Source organism: Python bivittatus, unplaced genomic scaffold (genome assembly GCF_059951505.1).
Source record: "Python bivittatus isolate LINGU-HERP-01145 unplaced genomic scaffold, Pbiv_v1 ctg000480_np1212, whole genome shotgun sequence".
Lineage (NCBI taxonomy): Eukaryota > Metazoa > Chordata > Lepidosauria > Squamata > Pythonidae > Python > Python bivittatus.
Genome location: NW_028277075.1, coordinates 3,128,453 through 3,149,284, shown reverse-complemented (window position 1 = coordinate 3,149,284; position 20,832 = coordinate 3,128,453). Strand labels below are relative to the sequence as shown.

General features: G+C 37.2%; 1 protein-coding gene across 3 annotated transcripts in view; it reads left to right on the top strand.

The window, feature by feature from the left end:
* Positions 1-5,872: 5,872 nt before the first annotated feature.
* ZC3H14 (zinc finger CCCH-type containing 14) overlaps positions 5,873-20,832 on the top strand; it is a 35,604-nt gene continuing 20,644 nt past the window's right edge. For 2 of the 3 annotated variants that reach the window (XM_007431586.4, XM_007431585.4), the window contains exons 1-6: positions 5,874-6,031; positions 13,160-13,202; positions 13,755-13,869; positions 14,957-14,997; positions 15,291-15,486; positions 18,623-19,043. In XM_007431586.4, the coding sequence (XP_007431648.1) occupies positions 5,996-6,031; positions 13,160-13,202; positions 13,755-13,869; positions 14,957-14,997; positions 15,291-15,486; positions 18,623-19,043 (852 nt within the window). In that variant the 5' untranslated portion in view covers positions 5,874-5,995. Of the gene's footprint in view, positions 6,032-13,159; positions 13,203-13,754; positions 13,870-14,956; positions 14,998-15,290; positions 15,487-18,622; positions 19,044-20,832 lie in introns of all 3 variants that reach the window. The other variant, XR_015796941.1, reaches the window with a different exon arrangement.

Here is a 20,832-nt window from a genome sequence, read left to right as displayed (position 1 = left end):
CATAGAAATTGCCCTTTTTATACAGCTGCTGTATTCCGTGTTGACATCTTCATGGAACTCTCTTGTAAGCTGTCCTGCTACAAGGGGAAAGGGGCAAAGTTACCAAGGTGACTGAAGGGGGAAAGGCTGGCTCGAACTCAGAGCCAGGAAATGGAGGAAGGCAAGTTTGCATCAATAGGAATATTTTGATTATGTGCCCTCTAAGTGTCAACTCTTAGCAATCACTTAGATAGATTTTCTCCATGATGATCTGTCCCTAACCTGGTCTTTCAGGTCTTCCAGCAGTGCACCCATCACTGCTGTGACTGAGTCTATCCCCCTAGCTGCTGGTAATTCTTTTCTTCTCTTTCCTGCCACCTTTTCCAGCATTAGAGCCTTCTTCAGAGAATTAGGTCTTTGTCTGAATCATGATAATTTCAGCCTGGTCATTTGTGCCTTGAGTGAAAACACTGGATTGATTTGTTCAATGATCCATTTGTTGGTTTTCTTGGCTATGATATTTTCAGCAGTCTTCTCCAATGCCAAATTTCAAAAGTGCCAAAACTCTTTCTAGCCTATTTCTTTAAAGTCCAACTTTCACTTCCTTAGAGTATCACAGGGAATACCATTGCCTGCACTATTCTGATCTTTGTAGGTATAGGTACATCACGGCATCTGAATAAATTTTCCAAGGTCTTCATGGCTACTCTACCTAGTGCTAGAGTAGAGTGACATATTTTTTGACTGCTTGTTCCTTTACTGTTGATGGTTGATTCTAAAAGGGAGAAATTATCTACACTTCAATGTCTTTACAGGTAGTCCCCAGTTTAAGAATGAGTTCCATTCCCAAGGTCTGTCCTTAAGTCAAATTTGTATGTGAGCTGGAACAGCATTGTTGTATAATACTGTATAAGTAGTATTGTGTAATTAATTCTAACCATTGTGTATTTAACTCAAATCATTGTGTATTTAACTTGAATTTTGCTACAGTAGGCTCTGTTCTTAACTATGGGTCATCTGTAAACTGGGCATTCTTAACCTGGGGACTACCTGTATTGTGAATTCTAAGGCTAGTTGTTCTACCTGTTGTCATTTGTTTGATCTTCTTTATATTTAATGTTAGTTCCATTTTTTTCACTGTGCTCCTTGACTTTTATTACTAGAGTTTGCAGATCCTTTGTATTTTTGGCTATCAAAGTAGTGTCATTAGCATAGCCTAGATCGTTGATGTTTCTTCCTCCAGTTTTAAAATCACACTCATCTCCTTCCAATCCAGCTTCCCTTAATATATATGCAACATATAGATTGAATAAATACGGGGAGAATATATAGCCTTGTTTCACTCCTTTGCCAAACTGGAGCCAGTCTGTTACGCCATGTTCTGTCCATACTGTGGCTTCCTGACCTGTATATAGGTTTCACGTGAAGACAATGAGATGTTCTGGGATTCCCATTTTTGTACAGTACTAATCACATTCCACAGCTTGATGTGATCAACATAATCAAAGGCCTTTCTATAATCAGTGAAACACATACTTATTTGTTTTTGGTATTCTTTGGTGCCTTTCATTCAGTCCACAAACTCCAAAATCTGATTTTGAACTCCACACATCATAACTTAACCCATCTAGCCTAATTCATCCAGCAGGATTATATCACTCTCTGACCCACTGTCTGAGAAACAGGAAACATTGCAAAAGAGCATCTTTTACATTTGTCACAATCTCCAAATTAACTGCTGTTTTAAAAGCAGCATCAGCAAAGATAAAATGCTCCAAAGGGACAATATTATTAGAGGCCAATTTAGTTCCCCTTCTGGGAGAGGGAAACAAGGAGATGAAACCACTATTTAAATTGGGATAATGTAAGCTTTTGATTAGGAAAAAATGCAATGATATTTAATGTGTGTATATGCATGTAGGTAGGGTGAATTTCTAGGAGTGTAGAAGCAGTGTTTTTCTCATTTCTTTTTGATGAAATATAGGACTGCTCTACCCAGTTTCCTCTCTACTGCAACTCAGACATAGATATCTGTCTAACACAACTGTGAGTGCCAACGTAAATACTATTGTTAGCTTAAAAAAACAGTCAATCCTTCTTTAGTAATATTTTCATTTCTGTGTTGTCTAGCAATCCAACCATTTCTCTGGCTGTTTTTCTATTTCTGTTAATCTCATAATTTTTTAAAATAAAAATGTGTAAAGTTTTAGCAATATAGTCTTTAACTCAAAATATTTGCTTCATTGACAATTTACACTTGTTTGCTAGTGTTTCTGCTACTTGTTGTTCTTCTTGCTTGGGTAAGTCTTCTACATGTTAAAATCACTTTTTTTAATCTTTTACAGTTTTTCTTGGCTAACCATGTAAATATCTCATTAGACTAGCTAATACTATTCTTAATCTGTGGTACATGCTCTAGCCAAGCCTTTATTCTTATGGTTTTAAATAACCCCCAAGCATTTTACAGTGATTTAAACCCTGGTTTAAGTGATTTCTTTCTTTCTTTCTTTCTTTCTTTCTTTCTTTCTTTCTTTCTTTCTTTCTTTCTTTCTTTCTTTCTCTTTCTCTCTTTTCTTTTCTTTTCTTTTCTTTCTTTCGCTACAATACAATATTTATATTCTGGCATGTACTATTAAGATACAGATAATTTCTCATCATATCAAATATGAAAAACATTTATTGTGATCTAATACATTTCAACCTATTTTTTCTTCCATGAGTATAAACAGAAGGTCTAGAGATTGGAGGAGCCAGCACAGGGTGCAGAGTCTGACTGAAAATGATCATGCAAACTGAACTTATGCATATTTGCTCAGGACTAAGTCCAATTAGAGACAGTTTGGTGTAGCAGTTAAATACGCTGGCTAGAAACCAGGACGCTGTGAGTTCTAGTCCTTCTTATGCACAAAGCCAGCTGGGTGACCTTAGGCCAATCACTCTTTCTCAGTCCTAGGAAGGAGGCAATGGCAAACCACTTTTGAAAATCTTGCCAAGAAAACTGCAGGGACTTGTCCAGGACTTATCAAGTCAGGAGTCAAAAAACACACACACACACACACACACACACACACAAGTCCAATTAAATTCAATAAGATGTACTCCCCAAAATGATGGGAAATGGATAAAAGGCAATGGCTAAGTAAACTACAGAATCTTATATTAGCTCTATGAAGCAGAGCAAAGAGTTGATTAAAACGCTGAAACTGCTCTAAAGCTCTGGTTTCACCTCCTTGTCCTTTTCCATCTGTGACAGGGAAGACCTCAAATTTCTTTTTCCTGGCAATGCTAAATTAATTCAGCATTGTTGGAGTCAAGCTGCTATCACAAGAGTAAATGGGGTCAATAGTTCATAAAATAAGAGAACCTTACCCTTTGTTTTTCTCTAAGTTAATATCTGGTGGAGGCACGAACCACTTGGGGCCAATTAGAAGCAAGAAACTGAGGAATGAGAAAAGGTTATGCCCTTCCTTTATCTATACTCTTCATGGATCCCATTCACCTTCTGGAAGCATTTTTGTTTCCTTCTTTGCTTAAACAGGTTGACAAAGTAAACATTTACACATAGTATCTACTCTGGTTCTCAGTCATCTGTCCACAAACACTTGTGGAATAAAAGATTTCTGTCCTACCCTCCCCAGTGTAATCCCATGTATACCAAAAACCTTTTCTGGAAATTCAAGGGCCTCTGGAAAATCTAGAATATAGTCTATAAAGTAGAAGTGGGTGGAGGCAGGAGGGGGACTTACAGTTGGGATTTGACAAAAAGTTGGGCAGTTTCCTCAATCAGGCATGGGTTTTCAGGGGACACAGGACTGTAATATGGAAGAAAATGCATAAGTAATTTTGCATTTATGCAACTCTATGTTATTGAAAATAACGGTGCCCTTTGTAGTTAGATAAATGAGATAGTGAAAGACAAATAGAACCAAAAGTAGTAGCAATAGACAAAGGAAAATATATAGTGAAATACAGTAATTAAAAATTAATTTTGAAAAGTGCTCTGGAAAAAATCCAATATAAACTGAGGTGGGAAAGCCATATCCTACAGTGGCAGACATCAGTTTCACTCATCAGAGAGAAGACTATGTACACTTGCAGCCATTACCTTAGAAAGTTGGAACGTTTAGCAGCAAGAATGTCAGCAATGGAACAGCTGCTGCTTTGGCTAAAAGGCCATTGCAGAAATGTATATGGGGTTTACAATAAATAGCAGCTGATCAGTTCTTTTTCATTATGCTAAGCTTTTCTGATTAAAGTAAGACTTTCCAAATGCATTGGTCTTATTTTTATAGTTCCCAGAAATATTTTAATCTTCCCCTTAAATTAGGTTTACTGTTAATATAAATGGGTCAGTGGACACATTTTAAAATGTCTCTAATCTGAAGCAAAAATGCTTATGATTTGTCAGCTGATAACGGCATTAAGACATCTAGCTGCCCTCTTGCAGATACTTACAGAGAAAGAAGTATGAAGGAAGAACACAAATGCAGCCACATTAGAAAAAAACAAAGGCTTTGTATATCAATAATTACATGCAGAGTATGGATAGTTCTTGAAAGCATTGTCTGTTGGACACTTCTTCAGGAACAGAAGTCAAAATTTCTCTATGATTTGAATCACTGCTACAAGATTATCGGTGCTGAGAACTGATATATTGGTTTTCTCACCTTGTTATTTCCTTAGAATAGTCCTAAGTATTTGAGTCCTTTGTAGCCTTTTAAGTCTTTGAAAATATCTTTTAATTTGAACTCCAACCCACTGTTGGCATAACTGAAAATCTGAGTAATTTCTCAGAAAACTCAGAATCATCACTCCAATGCATAAATCTTATGACTCCTCCCTTCAGCGATAATTTACCACCTGGCCTTAACCAGGATAACAGAAAACAATGTCTTTATAAATTACCATTGTTTTGATATTTCCCCCCATGAAATGTACTAGTTGGTCAGTCCTTTCATCTCCACTGCATCCTTTTTGGTGAGATAAACTAAGGAAGCAATAGAAAAGAAATACTATCTTAGATCACAATAAGCATGACCAAAAATAATTTACTTTAATTTGTAAATTAATTTGTAAATTAATTTACAAATAATTTACTTTATTTGTAACTGTTTTCCATTCTCTATATCTAGTGGAGGTACAAATACGATTAACATAGCTGCATTATAAAAAAGCTTGCTTTGTCATCAGAACTAATACATTTTTTATACTTCATAATGTTAGGATCTTTAAGTTGCCACAGGACTTTTTGCTTGTTTTAAAACTAAAGCAAAATACAGTGAATACACAGTAAAAGCATTTGTAAAGATCAGGTTAAAAAGACACACCCTCGAACTCAGTTAAAGTTTCTTTCAAGCACAGCTACAAAACATACCCTGGCTTGGGAGGAAAACATTATGGAACTACATGTACAGTAAATATAAGAACAAGGAAATATAGTCCTCAAACTGGCTAAATTGCATGTTATCGCAAATTGTATTTACAGTGCCTTTCACTGTAAAATATTCGAAGAGAGTCCCTTCTTTTCCTTTGGCAAATGGGCTTCGATCTACCTTCACTGACACACCCTTTGGTGGTGAATGTTGCCATAACAACCCATCGAAGGGGGAATAGCAGCTTGGCTGACACTTGTACTTTTAACTCAACAGGAGACCTGAACACCTTGCACAAATCAACCCGCAAGACGGTTGCCTCCCCAGAGAAAAGCATCAATCAGCTCAGAGAAGCCTCTTGCGGAGAGTGCACTAGTACCAGCCGCCGCGGCCCTCAAACGCAGCAGGCGCTCTACTCCTGCTAGCGTCTAGTAAGGGCCGCAGGAGGAGTTTTCTTTCTTCACCGCCCCCTCTTATCCTCCACCTCCAAAAGGGGGCGCTGCCGGCGGAGGCCTATTTGGGTCTCGTTCAGTCTCTCTCTCTCCCTCTCTCTCCCTCTCTCCCAGCCTGGAGTCAGATTCGTGTCGGGCCTAGCTGGTTTCGGGAAGAGTGGGGACAGGCAGCCTTTGGCCAAGTCGGTGGCCATGGAGATCGGCACCGAGATCAGCCGGAAGATTCGGGTGAGAGACGCAGACCTCGGAGGGTTGGGGGGGCTGCAGGGGACGCCCCTCAAGGGGAAGGCGAGCGAAGGAAACTTGGAGCGGGATGAAGCGATTACCCCCTCCCCCCCCGTTCCTTTTTCGCCTTAACCCCCACTCGCTTCTCTTCATTTTCCCCCGCAACCAATGGCAGGGCTGAAAGTTGCTTTGTCCGAAACTGTTGCCGCGCGTTGGCTTCTTTTCGGGTGCTACTCCGAGGTGCAAGCTTCACCTTCCCTCCTCTCCGTTTCATCTCTAGAAATTGATGGGCGCCACAAGCTGCGTGCTGCTACAAGGACCTGCGGGACTTGTAGAGTGGGAATCTGTTGAAAAATGTCTACTTGTCTGTCATTTTTCTGCAGGTATCCTAAAGATGTGGCTGTTACTGTGTCTTGATACATATTCATCAGTTTTAATTTCATAACCTCCGCTCCTTATACGGCTAGTCGGTGTCTTTCTCAATAAACGTATCTATTCTCCCTCCCCGCCCAAATCTCTGGGCGCTCCTGTGGGTGACTTTGGGCCAGTCATTCTGTCTCAACTCAACCCACCTCACAAAGTGGTTGTGAGGAGGGAGCACTATGTATGCTATTTCGTTCTCCTGAATGAAAAATGGTATATAATCTAATAAATGAATATGCATCTTCTAAGAACTTTTTGACTTGCCAATTTGCTCAAAGAGAAGGGAATAAAGTAGCATGCAGCCCAGTCTTAAAGTCTGTTGGCTCAAATGTTGTGAATGTAATATGCACAGTTCTGATCACTGTGCTCCAAACCACATGTTCTCAAATTGGGGGAAAAAACTGCAGAAGAGGTGTTCCAGGTGATGAAAGTTCTGGAACAGCTGCCCTATAAGGAAACAATATTTGGGACTTTTTAAAGAAATAATTTTGATGATGAGATATACTAGTCTTTTTTCAGCAAAGACATAAAAAGTTTTTCAAACAATAGGATCACATTTTTGGAGTTGTTCTGTTATAACATTACTTTCAGGGCACTTTTCCCTTTGTTATTGATATGCTTAGTGATTTTGTAGTTGTGTGGATCCTTTAAAACTGCTATTTTTATTTTTGTGTACAAAAATGTATTTTATCAGTTTTTCTATATTGAAGTACTAAAAGGCAGACATACAAAAAGTTATTTATGGTGCAAGGAGAGTAATCAAAGAGTTTTTCTTTTTCTCATAATAGTAGCCTATGGTATCATTCACAGCCTTGAATAGTGAACAGTTCTGAACATATGAAAGTACTGTTTCACTTATCATGTAATGAAAATAAGCTATCACAAGAAGCAGTGGCACCTGTAAACTTGGAGAGTTTTGAAAGAGAATACTGTAGTCAAATTCATGGAGGAGAGGTAAAGATAATCAGTGGCCATTAGTCATGGTTGTGGCTGTGTACCTTTAATATCAGAAGCAATATGTCTGACAGTATCTTTGGTTGGGGAGCACAAGCAGGTGGGTGTTGTCTTGCTTGCTGGCTTTTTCAAGGCATCTGATTGGCCATCCATTGTGAGAACAGAATGTTTGACTAGGTGGGTTTGTGGTCTGATTCAGCACGGTTCTTAAGTTCATTAAATTAAATCTTGTGGAGCTCAAAGAGATTGACTTCATAGGAAGGTGCTCTTTGCTCTCAGCAGTTTGACTGGTCTTAAGCAAGAGTCTTTTCCTTCCCTTCCTAAATAATTTGGAGCTTTCTTCATATATTATTCTAGTGAACTTTTATTTGGTGTACAACTGAAGCCCATCTCACAAATTCTTTCAAATCCATAGGCACAAGGGATTGGGGTGCATGTGTTCATTCCTTCTGTTGTGCCAGCTTTGCCTTTTTACTTTTAAACCTCCTTATATTGCGCAAGGAAGTCTAAAGAGAGTTGTACTCATATTTACTTGAATGTGAATCCAGTTCTTCATTCTGCTGTATGCCAAGATGGCCATGTGTTCAAGCAGATGAAAGTGCAGTTCTTCAGGTTCCTGTGCTTGACAGGAAGTTTGAAAATGAAAAAGTGGGGAGGATGTAAGGCCTTGGTGCACTGCATGGTCCCCTGTATTCATATGCTTGTGATCCTCAATACTTGGAGGAGTACGTGAGGACTTACAGCTAGTTCTCGCTTAATGATCACAATTGGGACTGGAATCTCGATTGTTGAACGAAGCGGTCATTAAGCAAGATGCCCATGTGACTGCTTCGCTGAACAGCCACAATCCAGGCATTCCTGGTTGTGGTCATTAAGCAGTCTCCTGTATCATTAAGTGGATGGAGCAAAAGAGCTGCCTGCTGAAGGATTTCAGCTCCACCTAGAGTCCTGGCAGGCAGTCCTTTCACACTCAAACATTTCTGCAGCACGCTGAAGGGTTTCCTCTCCCCTCCATGCACGGAAGGGAAATCCTTCATGGAGCTGCAGGAATGGAGCTCAAATCTGGGGAAGCCGGCAAAGAAGATTGCAAATGGTGATCACACGATTGCAGGGTACTTGGCAACAGGTTGTAAATGTGAGCTGTTTGCAAGCATCCAAAATGCAGCCACGTGAGTGCAGGGGTGGGGCGGCAATGTTTTATGGTATCTGGAAGTGCTTTACGGGCCATAAAGCATCCTCTCTGAGGCTGTCATAACTTTGAACCATTGTTAAACGAACGGTCATTAAGTGAGGACTACCTGTAAGTGTGAATAGGACTATAGCTGTTCCAGATAAAAGAGCAACTGATAACAGTTTTCTAATTTAATTTTTAAATTATGGATTGAAATACATCTTATGATTGATAGGACAGGTAAAATAATGAATTGTATTCATAAATGGCCTACTCGTTTAAAAACAAGCAGTACTTGTGCTATAATACTTTCAGAAGATTTTTTTTCTTCAAACTAACACAAGTTTTTGAAACTAAAAGCAAGTATGAGTGAAGTTTCTGTAACTACAGAATCGCAGACATATGTCATTAATAATACATATTCTACTTTTTATGGGCAGAAGAGTTTAGAAAAGATTTGAATAGATAGCAAATGTCTAAAAAAGTAAATCTACAAAATAGTCTCTTTATTTAAAAAAAAATGTAGATTAGAAATCCCCATGTATTCAGTACTGATTTGGAAAATAATTATGTTGATGCAAATGAAGCTATGTAGAAAAATAGTGAATGGATACATTTCTAGTCAAAGTAAAGCTTTTCATTTAGTCATATGCCACAATTTCTATCATAATGCTGTTGTGACAAGAAAAGCTCTATTTCATTTTCTCAAATTACCTAGCATAATTTTCTCTTCTATGCAATTCCTAAAGGTACTGAAATCCTTTCAGCATGGTTACTATAGTAACCTGAAGAGCAGGCTTCTTTGGCTTTGATTAGCTTTGTTGTTAAAGAACAAAATAGTCCATGTAGTGAAACCAGGTTTATTTGATCAGAAATGGCATACTTTTTTACATTTATTTTATACTAAGTGTACCTTAAAATATTGCTCCTATCAGCCAAATGAATTCCTACAAAGTTATCTTTTCCATTACTGTTTTTTCCCAGGTACCATGATATCTTAGTAGCTGCAGTAGGGGTATTTTATTATATCTCATTTACTCAACAAACCTGTTGAGTATGAACAATTAAAATGTTATCTAACAATAACTTTGCATGAACAGATAGTGTAGGATATGTTGCTTAATCAAGAAAGTGATTAATTAGCTCTTTATTTGTTTCTGCAGGAGTAACAATAACCTACCATTTCATCACAGTCCACAACTCCAAAAATGCATACTTCAGTCATACAGATCCCTCTGTTCTGCGTATAAAACAAATTATGAAAGCTGTTTGCTTGAAATTAACTTTATATCAAAGAGCTAACTGTTAGGATTGTGCAGGGCTTTGGACTTGATCTCCAAAAGGTGCTTCAGAGGATGTAGAAGCACAGCTGTACAACCATTTGGCAGTACCTTTAAGCAACCAAGCTGCACCTTTTCCTGAGATCGTACAATATAGCAGATAAATGCTATATTTTTGCTCCTGAATGTTCCTAAGCATAATTTGGCAATTGAATCTGAAGTGCTGAACAATCATAATAGAGAGCTAGATCTTGTGATTTTGTTTGATTTATTGATTTATTTAAAAGATTTCAGTGGGTGCCCATATTATATAAAATAACTCTAGGCAGCTAACAACAAACAGACAACAAGACAAAAAAAATTAAAACTCTGTCATAACATCAAGCACCATAACAGTCCCATCACAAAACCACATGTTCTAGGCTTACTTCCCCTCCTGACCCAGCATCTGGGGGGAAAGCCAGGTCTTAACAGCCTTCCATTGTTAATATAACCAATAGTATAACAATCAGAATAGCATCTGAAGGCATAATCTTGGGTAATTTTTCAAGCATTTAATTTAGGTAGGTGTGTTAAGTGTGTACAATAGCCTGTTTTAGGGATGGATTGTTTCTTTGTCAGGAAAAATAAGTAACAGTGCAATTCTTTGCATTATTACTTGAAAGAAACCCTACATGCAGACAGGTGAGATTTACTTTTATGTAAGGTAGGCAAGGAACACAATTAACTTCTCATTTTTAAATCATATAATCCCATGCTGGAGTTGTGTTTGCAGAACAGTTAAAGCATATATAATTAAACGGAGGTTTTATTTCTCCTAGGAATGTGATCTAAATCCTTGGATTATGTAGGCTATATGCTTTTAGTATTGCAGATTTATGTCTACATAAAACAGATTTTGGTTTGTCTTCTACATGAGCAAAGATCCTAAGCAAGACTCAGAATGGGTAATTATAATGATGTAGTTGTGTGCATACTTACTTGGTGATCAATCCCATTGGACAATGACTTCTGGGTAAGTATCCAGAATTTTCTAGAAGGGTACATAATACTACCCTTAGTATGATTTTAGTAGTTGCTTTTGGCTCTGTATTTGAAGACAAGAGGAAATAACTATAGGTTAGCACCCCTTCTCCTTATCCCCTCCCCCTAGTTGGGGCTTCAGTGATGGATGGTGCAAAGAGAATAAACCAAAAGCAAGCTATGAGTACAGTTGTCATTAAGATGCTCCATCTTAGTTTAAACAATAGTCTGAGTTTGAAAATACAATGTCAAGTTAAACTATGCTGTGTATCAGTACAGGAATAAGCAAATTTCCCTGGGTTAGAAGTCTTTAACTTCATTTTCTAACCTGCTGACATGCCACAGAAGGCTTTCTGAAGATGTGATATCACTTGAAGCGGTAGAGCTGGGAAGTTTTTTTTATATATATGTGCTCCATTTCAGGTTTAGGGGTTGGTCTGAGAATCTTAAGGACAGGAAGGCCTGGCGCGATATGATTCATGGGGTCACGAAGAGTCGGACACGACTTAACGACTGAACAACAACAACTGAGAATCTTCTGCCTTGTAGAAGCCTTGCACTTCCATTACCATTTTTTTTTCCCACAGAAATTCAGCAGTGTGATCACAATATATTTCAAGGGCTGCAAATGCAATGCTAGGCAGGGGGTGGGTGGGGTTGCCTGCAGTTCATGATGTGTTGATAAGTTGTGCACAGGTTCTGTATGTTGCACGTAGAGTTGTTAGGCACAAAGTTAAGCCACAATTCTATTTAACCTCACCCTCCTATATAATCCAAAATGGATAGTCCTTCGCCGCAGGATCATTAGGAGAGAGATTAGAACAATCCAAGGATGAGATCTACACTTTCATTTAATCAACTGAGTTTTATTTAGGATATTATTTATTAATGTTCCTTGTTGATAATTACATATAATCACTAATACAGCAAAGGAGGCTCTCCCTCAGAGTATGGTGGACCTCTTCAGAGATCAGAAGTTTTGCAGTCCTTTTTTGGCCTGTTTAACTCTGTCGGGGACTTGTCCATCTATTGCTTATATCATAAGCTTTATCTTACTTGCAAAAGCAAGTCTTTAACTTGTAGACAGCATGTGATTCTGTTATCTCCTTTGGCAGCCTAGAATCAATTCTGTTTTTAATTTTCCTTCTGTTCCTATTTCTCAATGTATTTCTTATAGTTCTTGTTTTAAAGTCTGATTTATTAAAGTCTAATTGTGGTATAATTTAAATTGACAATTTTATAATTGGTTTTAATCTTGGTATAAGGCAGATACTTCTCCTTAAATTCTTCCCAGCTTTAAGGATGCTGAGAGCACAAATATACTATATCTCCAAAATGTTCTCTTAATCTATAAAATAATCTGGTAATAGTGTGCAATATTGCAGTCTTTGATCATAGGTTTCCATAAAAGCTGTCTTGTAATTAATACCTTCCCCTGCTTTTATAATTTACTGTATGAAGTTTAGATCATTATAGGGGCTTAATTTATGCATCATGTTAAGCCAAAACCAAACAGACTGCATTATATCATAATATGTGTGAACTAGGTCAGTATGTTCATTAGATCATCTTTGAGCCAAAAAGGAAAAGATTCAGTTTAAATGCTATAGCTCCCATGTTGTATCTCAGCCCGTAAACACATCATTAAAAAAAAAAACTTACCCTCTCATGCACATGGAGCATCTCCTATGAATTCTTGCTCTGCCTTGTCATCTTCTTCTAGTTTCCCTTGTGCTGAGTTTTAGATAAGTTTTTCAAGTTAAAAACCTGTTCTCTTATAACTGGTGAACAATCAGGGCTATGCATTTGTTGGAAGAAGTTCCAACAAGTTGGAAGAGGTGCTTCATACCTCAAATGAGCACAGTATTTCCTTAGTATTCATTAAAGCAGCCTGACCTTTTCAGGCTTCAGTGCAAGTGTGGGAAAAAATGCCTGATTTAAGGAGTTTACTTGTTAAAGTTAATGCAACTCTAAAACAACTGCAACTTTTTTTCAGGCTTGCACTGAAGCCTAAAAAAAACTTGGTGTACTTTAATGAATAGCAAAAAGATGCGAGGTCCAGAGCACTTCTGAAAAAATTTCAAGGAATGTACAGCCCTATCATATATACCAATATAATTCTTTATAAATTTTAAAAAATGTCTTGCTATTAATGTGATCCTTTAAAACAACTTATTTAACACTTAGTTTTTGAGACGTTTGGAACAACTTCATAATATTTGTGGTTTAAAACTATGGATTCTTAATTTTTTCCCCTTTTTTGTCCTGTTCTTCATATAGAGTGCTATAAAGGGAAAGCTACAGGAATTGGGAGCATATGTTGGTAAGTTTGATGGTAGCTTTACCTGTAAAAATAGAAAATATGCAAAACATTGGCATGCACTGTTTAGTTATTTGCATGATTTGTATCCTTTGCCTCTTCCATAAATGTGTTTTCTAGGGCAGCTACAAATAATTATGAAAATAGGAAATAAAGCAAACCATATAAACTAGATTAGCAGCATTCTTTTCAAGCAAATGGGAACGTCAGACATAGAGCTACTAACATTAGCAGTTCTAAAAAGCATAGGAAAACAAAAAATAGAACGCATTCCAAAGTTTGAAGAGCTACCATTAAAAAGGCGTGGTGCTTGAAAAAGGCCTCAGATAATGATCTTTTTGGACAGATTGATGTGGAAAAAAGTGGTCCAACTGGTGTATGAAGATCAAGTTGTTCTTTATGCTCTCTGTACATCACATTCATACACTTATAATGAACATGGGAAAATAGTTTGATTAGCTATTAAGACTAAGACTAAGCATTGTAAATGCGATAAAACTATAGTTGTTGCCTTAACATTTAATATTTAGATTTATTCTCTATTCTTTAAATCAGATGAAGAACTGCCAGATTATATTATGGTCATGGTGGCCAATAAGAAGAGCCAGGAACAGATGACAGAGGATCTCTCTCTTTTTCTAGGAAACAACACTGTCAGATTTACTGTATGGTATGTTTATCTTCCATCTGTTTCCATGTACAGTACTGAGATATGTGCTTATTATAAGGTGTGCAAATAATACAGCATTACAGCACTGCAGAAAAATCATTCTTAAAAATGAAAAGCCTTGTGGAGAAGGGGTAGAATACATTTTTTCCTGGCTTTTTTCCCCTCTCTAGGTCTTTCTTTGCTATTGTTCTGTTGCAAAGGATTGGAAAATGGAAACATTGTTGGTTATGGAATGTTTTCTTCTAGAAACAAATAAAATCTTTAGGTTAAGAATTCTTACATTGAAATATTTTACTCTTCTCAACTTATCTTTGAAAACTGCACCAAAAATATTTTTTTCTGGACAGGGACATTATAATTTGCATGCTCAGGAGACAAATGATACTTGCAAAAACAAGATAAACTTCTCTCTTGGGGTCCCCATCATTTTCACTAGAGAAGAGACAGTTCTCTACCTTTTTGATAGTGGGCTCTCTTCATTTCTGTGAACTTGTTAAATATTTTCTAATTCCCACACTGGTCTGAAAAGGATGCAGTGGAATGGACAGCAATCTAGTTATTCTCATGGGTTAGAAACAAAAAATCTAACAAGGTAGGCAGAGCAAGTCTAATGATTTTGGAGTTTAAAGGATTTTTTCCTGCAAGTCTCTTTTAAGATGCACAGAGCAACACAAGATTATTGAAATAAAGTATCAATTATGTTTAAAAAGCCCTTTCACAGTGCCTTCAGAAACTTTATTTAAAACAATGAGTATTTATGTTTTGGGGAGCTGGGAACCATATTTCACCTTTGAGTGGTACACTTGGAGCCATACTCCAGAAAGTAGGCAGGATTAGGAGGGGGGAAAAAAGGGTCAGAACAGAGTTAGATTTGATTTCATTTAAACTTAAAATGTAATGAAATGTAATTGCAAATAATATGATTACTCCACTTATGTTGAATAGTCCCCTTTTCCCAATAAAAAACACAGTTTGGTGACAGTTCTGTGGCTGCATCCAGGGCCTTCAGTAGGTGCACGTAGCTCTGGGGTCTTGAGTTGTGTTGTTGTAATTTAAAACTTATTAAAATACTTTCTTATTTTTTCAGGCTTCATGGTGTCCTAGATAAGCTTCGATCTGTAACTACAGGTAAGTAAAGGCTACATGACATCTTTGAAATAACTCTTGAGAAAAGAATCTGTGTGCACATGTTTTCATATACATTTTGCCATTCTTTAAAAAGTATTTATCTAGATGAGGTTATAATGGTCTAGGCAAGGAGAGCTATAAAAAGTGTTATATGAAGTTGAAAAATTGTGTCTTGGACAATATCAATAAGAGGAGATATGTTTTTATTGGATCCACAGTGGAAGACAAGTTGCAGTTCTGTATAAGTACCATCCTTAATTTTGAAGTGAAACCAATTATACTTCTTTTCCCAGAGCCCGCAAACCTAAAATCTTCTGAATCCAACATTTTTGAGAGCAGTCTGTCTTCTGGCAAAAGCACATCAGCTGGGAATGAGGAAAGGACTGGAGAAGAAATCCTACAGCCTCTTACAGTCTCAAGTTCTCGACCTGAAAGGACTGACTTCCGAGTTTCTACTAGTTCTCAGGAACAGAGAGCTGCTGCTCTTCGGTAAGACTTAGTTAGTCACTAACTAACAACTCACTTAGTTGTAAGGAACTGTAATATATTGCAGTTGAACTGTACATCAGGACATTTCTGGTTGAGATCTCAGCTACATCATAAAATCATCGAGTGCTTTTAAGAACAGCTAATGTTACTTAGATTCCCTCATGTATAATGTCCCATATAACTAAAGCTTTGTGTTCATGTTCTGCCTTCTTCCCTTATGTATTTTTCCCTCTGTTCTTATTTAATGACAAACACTATTTTCTGTTGCAACCAGTCTAGGAAACAGTGATTCATGCATACAGTAACTTGTATGTGCTTCAGGATTGCAAACCTACTTTGAAATTAAAATTACAATCTTGAAAGCAGAAGGATGGCTTTCTCTGAAATTGGAGATAAGGAGGGAATAAAAAAACTTGAGGTGTGAGAGAGAAAACATTATGGGACATAGCAGCACACAAACAGTCCATAAATCATGGTTATTCAGCTTAAAATGAGGCACACATCTGCATTATGGGGATGTTGGTCTGTGATAAAGTGTTGATGGAATGATTACTCAAATAATATGAGGCACTGCAACTCAATGTACACTTGCCTTTAAAGCTGGATTAGGGACAGTTGGCACATTTGACAGTTTGAGAATTCAAAAAGCTTGAGTGACAGTTTGGACACTCATAAAGAAAGGCAGGGAGAATCATGGGAGCAGGGGGTTGCCCATTCAGATCAGTGAAATTACTCCTGAGCATCTTCTCTGCTTTCCCAGGTGGTTCATTATTATTCCACAGGTTACCTATGTCTATCTTTCTGGCTAAATGACCATGTTTATGAACAAAGCACTGGGTTGAAGCCACTCATTTTTATTTTTTAAGAAAGCCAATTAAAGCCATTAACGTTTGAATTTGAATACACACACACACACACACACACACACACACACTTACATACATGCATACACACTTCCCACCTTCGATAATTACCTGGATGAGGGTGTTAAATTCACTGAAAAGAATAGAAGATACAGGGTAAAGGGGTAAAAGTGCAGATGGATAAATAAATGACTTTGAAGATAAATCTGAAGATTACCTGTTACTTGACAGGAGTGTTAGCCTGTTAAATTTAACCCTTTCTGTAATGGCTAATGAGGGCTTCTCTCTTATTTTTATTAAGAAATCTCTTTTATTATTTTTATTTTATTTTCTTCCCTGTCCAGAGACCTGTGCCCCTCACCTTACCTTCATCAAGCTTTGTTCTTCCCTTTCTTTGTTTTCCCAGTGCAGCTATTAGTTATTAAATGATTTGCTTTATAGGGAATTAATATTAATTAGTTATTAACTTAATTAATATGATTTTTTTTGCCCTCACTCTGTTCTGTTCTTTATAGGTTTGTGCTTTCTGATAGATATATATACACAAATGTACATATTGGCATATGCATATATTAATACATCACCTAAACACCTTCATTTGGGAATTGATTTCAGCTGAAAACCTTAATGTAACAAAGAAAAGCACAGGTAGTCCTTGTTTAGTGACTGCCTCAGACAGCGATTGTTTGCAGTTATGACCATGATGAAAAAGTAACTCTGTAATCAATGCCTGCATTTACAACTTTTGCAGCATCTCTCTCTCTCAGTCATGTGTTCGCCATTTCAGTCAGTACGCGTTGTCCTGTGTAAAATCATAAGCACAGTCGCAGTCACATGATTTTTAACTTAGTGACTGCTGCACTTAATGACCAAGTTGCCAGTCCCAATTGTGGTCACTAAAAATTATTCCTTGTATTTATTTATTTCTGTCTACTCTTCCTTTTGAGTAGAGTGAAATTGCCTTAAACTCAGGATCATCTGCCTTTCACATTGGTACAGTACTTCATGTAAAGCCAGGAAATCTAATCAGTGTTATACAGACTTCTTAGGTTAAGCACAGTGGGTTATCTTGAAGGCCCTAAAAATCTGGTGGGATTTGAGCTTAATGACTATATGGAAATTTCTTTAAATTTCTTTTACCAAGTTATCAAAAATTGACTACAAAAATAATCCATAGGTAGCAGTCTATTCTGCAAAAATTATACTATGTAGTAGAATTTCTAAATTATGTTGGTGTGATTATAAGGAATTGGTATCTATTGCCTAAACTTCAGTGGCTATGCTTAATCAGACTACCCTTTCTAATAGAAAATTTTGGAAGAAATTGGGAAAATCACTCAGTAATCTTTCACAATGAATTCTGTTACTGATGTATTATCCATATGTTCTAAGGCACATAAGTTGATGCAACATAAAATATTGATTCTGCAAATATCATAAAGTACTGGAAGACTAATAAGTATCTTTCACTGGATGTGACAAATCTGTCTGAAAAATTAATGAAATGTTTTGAAAATCCTACAGTGAAGATTAAATATGCTTAACCCTGTTCAGCATTTATTAGGTATGCTAAGAATGGTTCTCCTCAAAGATTGTCTTCATCTGTACAAAAGTTGTTATGGATAAAAGTATTGAACAGGATAATTGTCTTTTTTGTATTTCTTCTTAAAGTTACATGCATATTCATGTTCATATGTATGTATCTCTCAAGTATGAACTTTGTTTTTTGTTTGCCTTGTTTTCCCCCTCACTTACCCACCCTAGCTTATTTTTCTTTTAAACTATGCTTAAAAATTAGTTTAAAGAATTAAACTAATTTTTTTAATTTAAAAAAGAATTTAGTTTAAATTTTAGTCTAACTAAATTGTTTAGGTTTTTTTAATTTTTTTTTTTCAATTAAAAGAGAAATAAGAATATATTTGGCCTGGCGGGTTCCAGGAAAGCATCAGAAAGCACTGTGTTAGTAATTATACCCTTAGAATAAATTAAGCTCAATAAGACCTGCTTCTGCATAAGAGTGTGTTGCAAATAACATAGTTGTGAAAGCAGTTGGAAATAATTAAAAAATGGAGAATTCCTCTAATGCCAAGTCAAGTAAATGCCATTAGCAGAGTAGATTGTTGCCCTTTTATTCCATTTCAATAGTTAAAGTGAAGAACAGAGTTTATAAATTATATTTGTGCATATTTTATTATTGGTTTTCTTATTTTCTTTATAGCAAAGATGTCTTTTAAAAGATGTAAGACAAAGTTAATATCTCTTCTTCTCCGCAGGCAGCCTAGTCATGATGGTTCACCATCCCTGTTAATGTCAACTGTAAAGCCTTTACGGGAGCTTTCCCCTTTGGAAGCTGTGATTGACATTAAGCCTGAGCCAGATGATCTCATTGATGAAGATCTGAATTTTATACAGGAGAATCGGTTATCCCGGAAGAAGCCTCTTGTTACAGTGACATATGGCTCTTCCCGCCCAACGGCTGAAATCTACCGTCCACCTGCTAGTCGAAGTACCGAAGGCAATGTTCACTTGCAGAGGTTGCCACAGTCAAGCAACCTCCAGGCTGGCAAGCAGCTTAATATACAGGGTGATAGGTCACAGGAAACCATCCAGCTCTGTGATCCAGATGCATTTGACAGCTTGGCCGAGAGTTACCAGCCCCCTTCAAAAGGGAACGCTGATAAAATTAGCAGTGAGGTAAGTATGTGAGTCCAAGCTATGCCAGTATTTAACATGTTCTCAACAAACAGAGATCTCCATGGATACCTGAGGTCTCCTGTTCTAAACATAGCGATGTTGGTCAAAAATATATCATGACTGGCATGTAAACTTTGTGGCATCCAGGCTCTAGTTGCTTTATGGATTAGAGGTGAAAAGTGTTTGTGGGTATGTGTTCTTAGTTTAAAAGAGGGCAAGTAGAAGTTGTAATTTAATTCTTCTGCCGATTGGCATAGTTGGGAGCAATGCTTGTAAAACTCCAGCATGACAAGCTGTGCTCATTAACTAATACTAAATCAAATGGTTTCAAACATTCTGCCATTAGGAAACACTTTCCATGGTAATACTCTTTAGCGTTGTACAAGATTATGGAGTATAACAGTCATGGGTGGGCAATTCTTAGAGAGCTAGTGTGGTATATAATGGGAGTTTTAGACTCTTGTTTGAGAGATCTAAGTTTAGTTCTTTATTCCCTTTACTAGTTTTGTGCACTGCTACATTCCACTGCTGCTCTCAGTAGTTCAGTTGTCCACATAGCCAAGAAGCCTTATGAGTCACTATTTCTCAGCCTACCTCACAGGGTTGTTGTGAGGATAAGATGGAACCATGCATATCATATTGATGCTTTAGATGGGAGGTCTAATACATGTCAAAAAAAAAAACATGGCTGCCACTGTCCTATTTGAATGGAAAATGTGCTGCTGAACACTCCCAGCTAGGTATGTGAAAAATATTCCATGGAACTCAGGAACATTCCATTCTTTCTCCTAGCCACGTTGATCTGGCAGTTCCAGAAGTATCCCAGAAGTTTTCCAAACAGATCTGATCATGAAACAGATAACTTGGGAGAGAGAGAAGAAAGGAGGATGCTAGCTTAACCTCAGATAGCAAGGGTTCCAAAGCCTGGGGATGCCCCCCAATAGGCCTTTTCTTGTGATTTTAGAAGATGTGCAGTAGTAGTGGTAAGACTGAGAAAAGAGTTCCTCCTGATGATTTTAATGTCCAAGTAGGCTAATAACAAATGTTTTATCATAGCCACAGAAACAGGTTAAAAGCCAGTGAAATTGTAACTTAACTCCTGTGACCAGCCACACCATTCTGGGCTAGCTGAAGTGTCAAAATGCTTGTATCTATAAGAGGTACAAATTGGGATATAACTAAAGCATGCATCACCATCTCCAGCAACAGGTGTAGTTGGCACTCTAGTGTTAATTTTGGAAATGGCAGTCTTACACATTTCATTGGCTATTGATCTATTCCAGGTTCAGTTCAAGGCCTTAGCCTTTAAATCCCTAAAGAGCATGGGCCTGACCTTTCTTAGATGCTATTTCTCTACATATAAACTGAATCAGTTGGCAATCTTAATTTCGTTTCTAAGGCAATTCCATCCATAGAGGTGCAATTGCCAGATTGTGAAATTAAATACAAGGAAGGTGGATCAGCTTTGGGTTTGAAGTTTCCAAGTCAGTTTGCTTCATTTCATGGGTATTTTTAGTTAGGGTCTTCAAGATGATACCTGTGTTTGCTACTGTCTACTGTGTATTTTGTGGTTCCTGATTGTTGCCATTTACAGTCTGTACTTTACCTTATTTTTCTGTCATATATTTTCATCTTTGTACATCAGTTTGAAAGACTGAGAAACAAATCTGAAAATTAATAAAAATATTCATCTCTTGTCCCCCTTGCCTCTCCCTTTCTAATGTTTCTTCCTCTGTCAAGTTTAGACTGTAAGCCTTTTGGACTTTTTATAAAAGTCATCCTGTACATA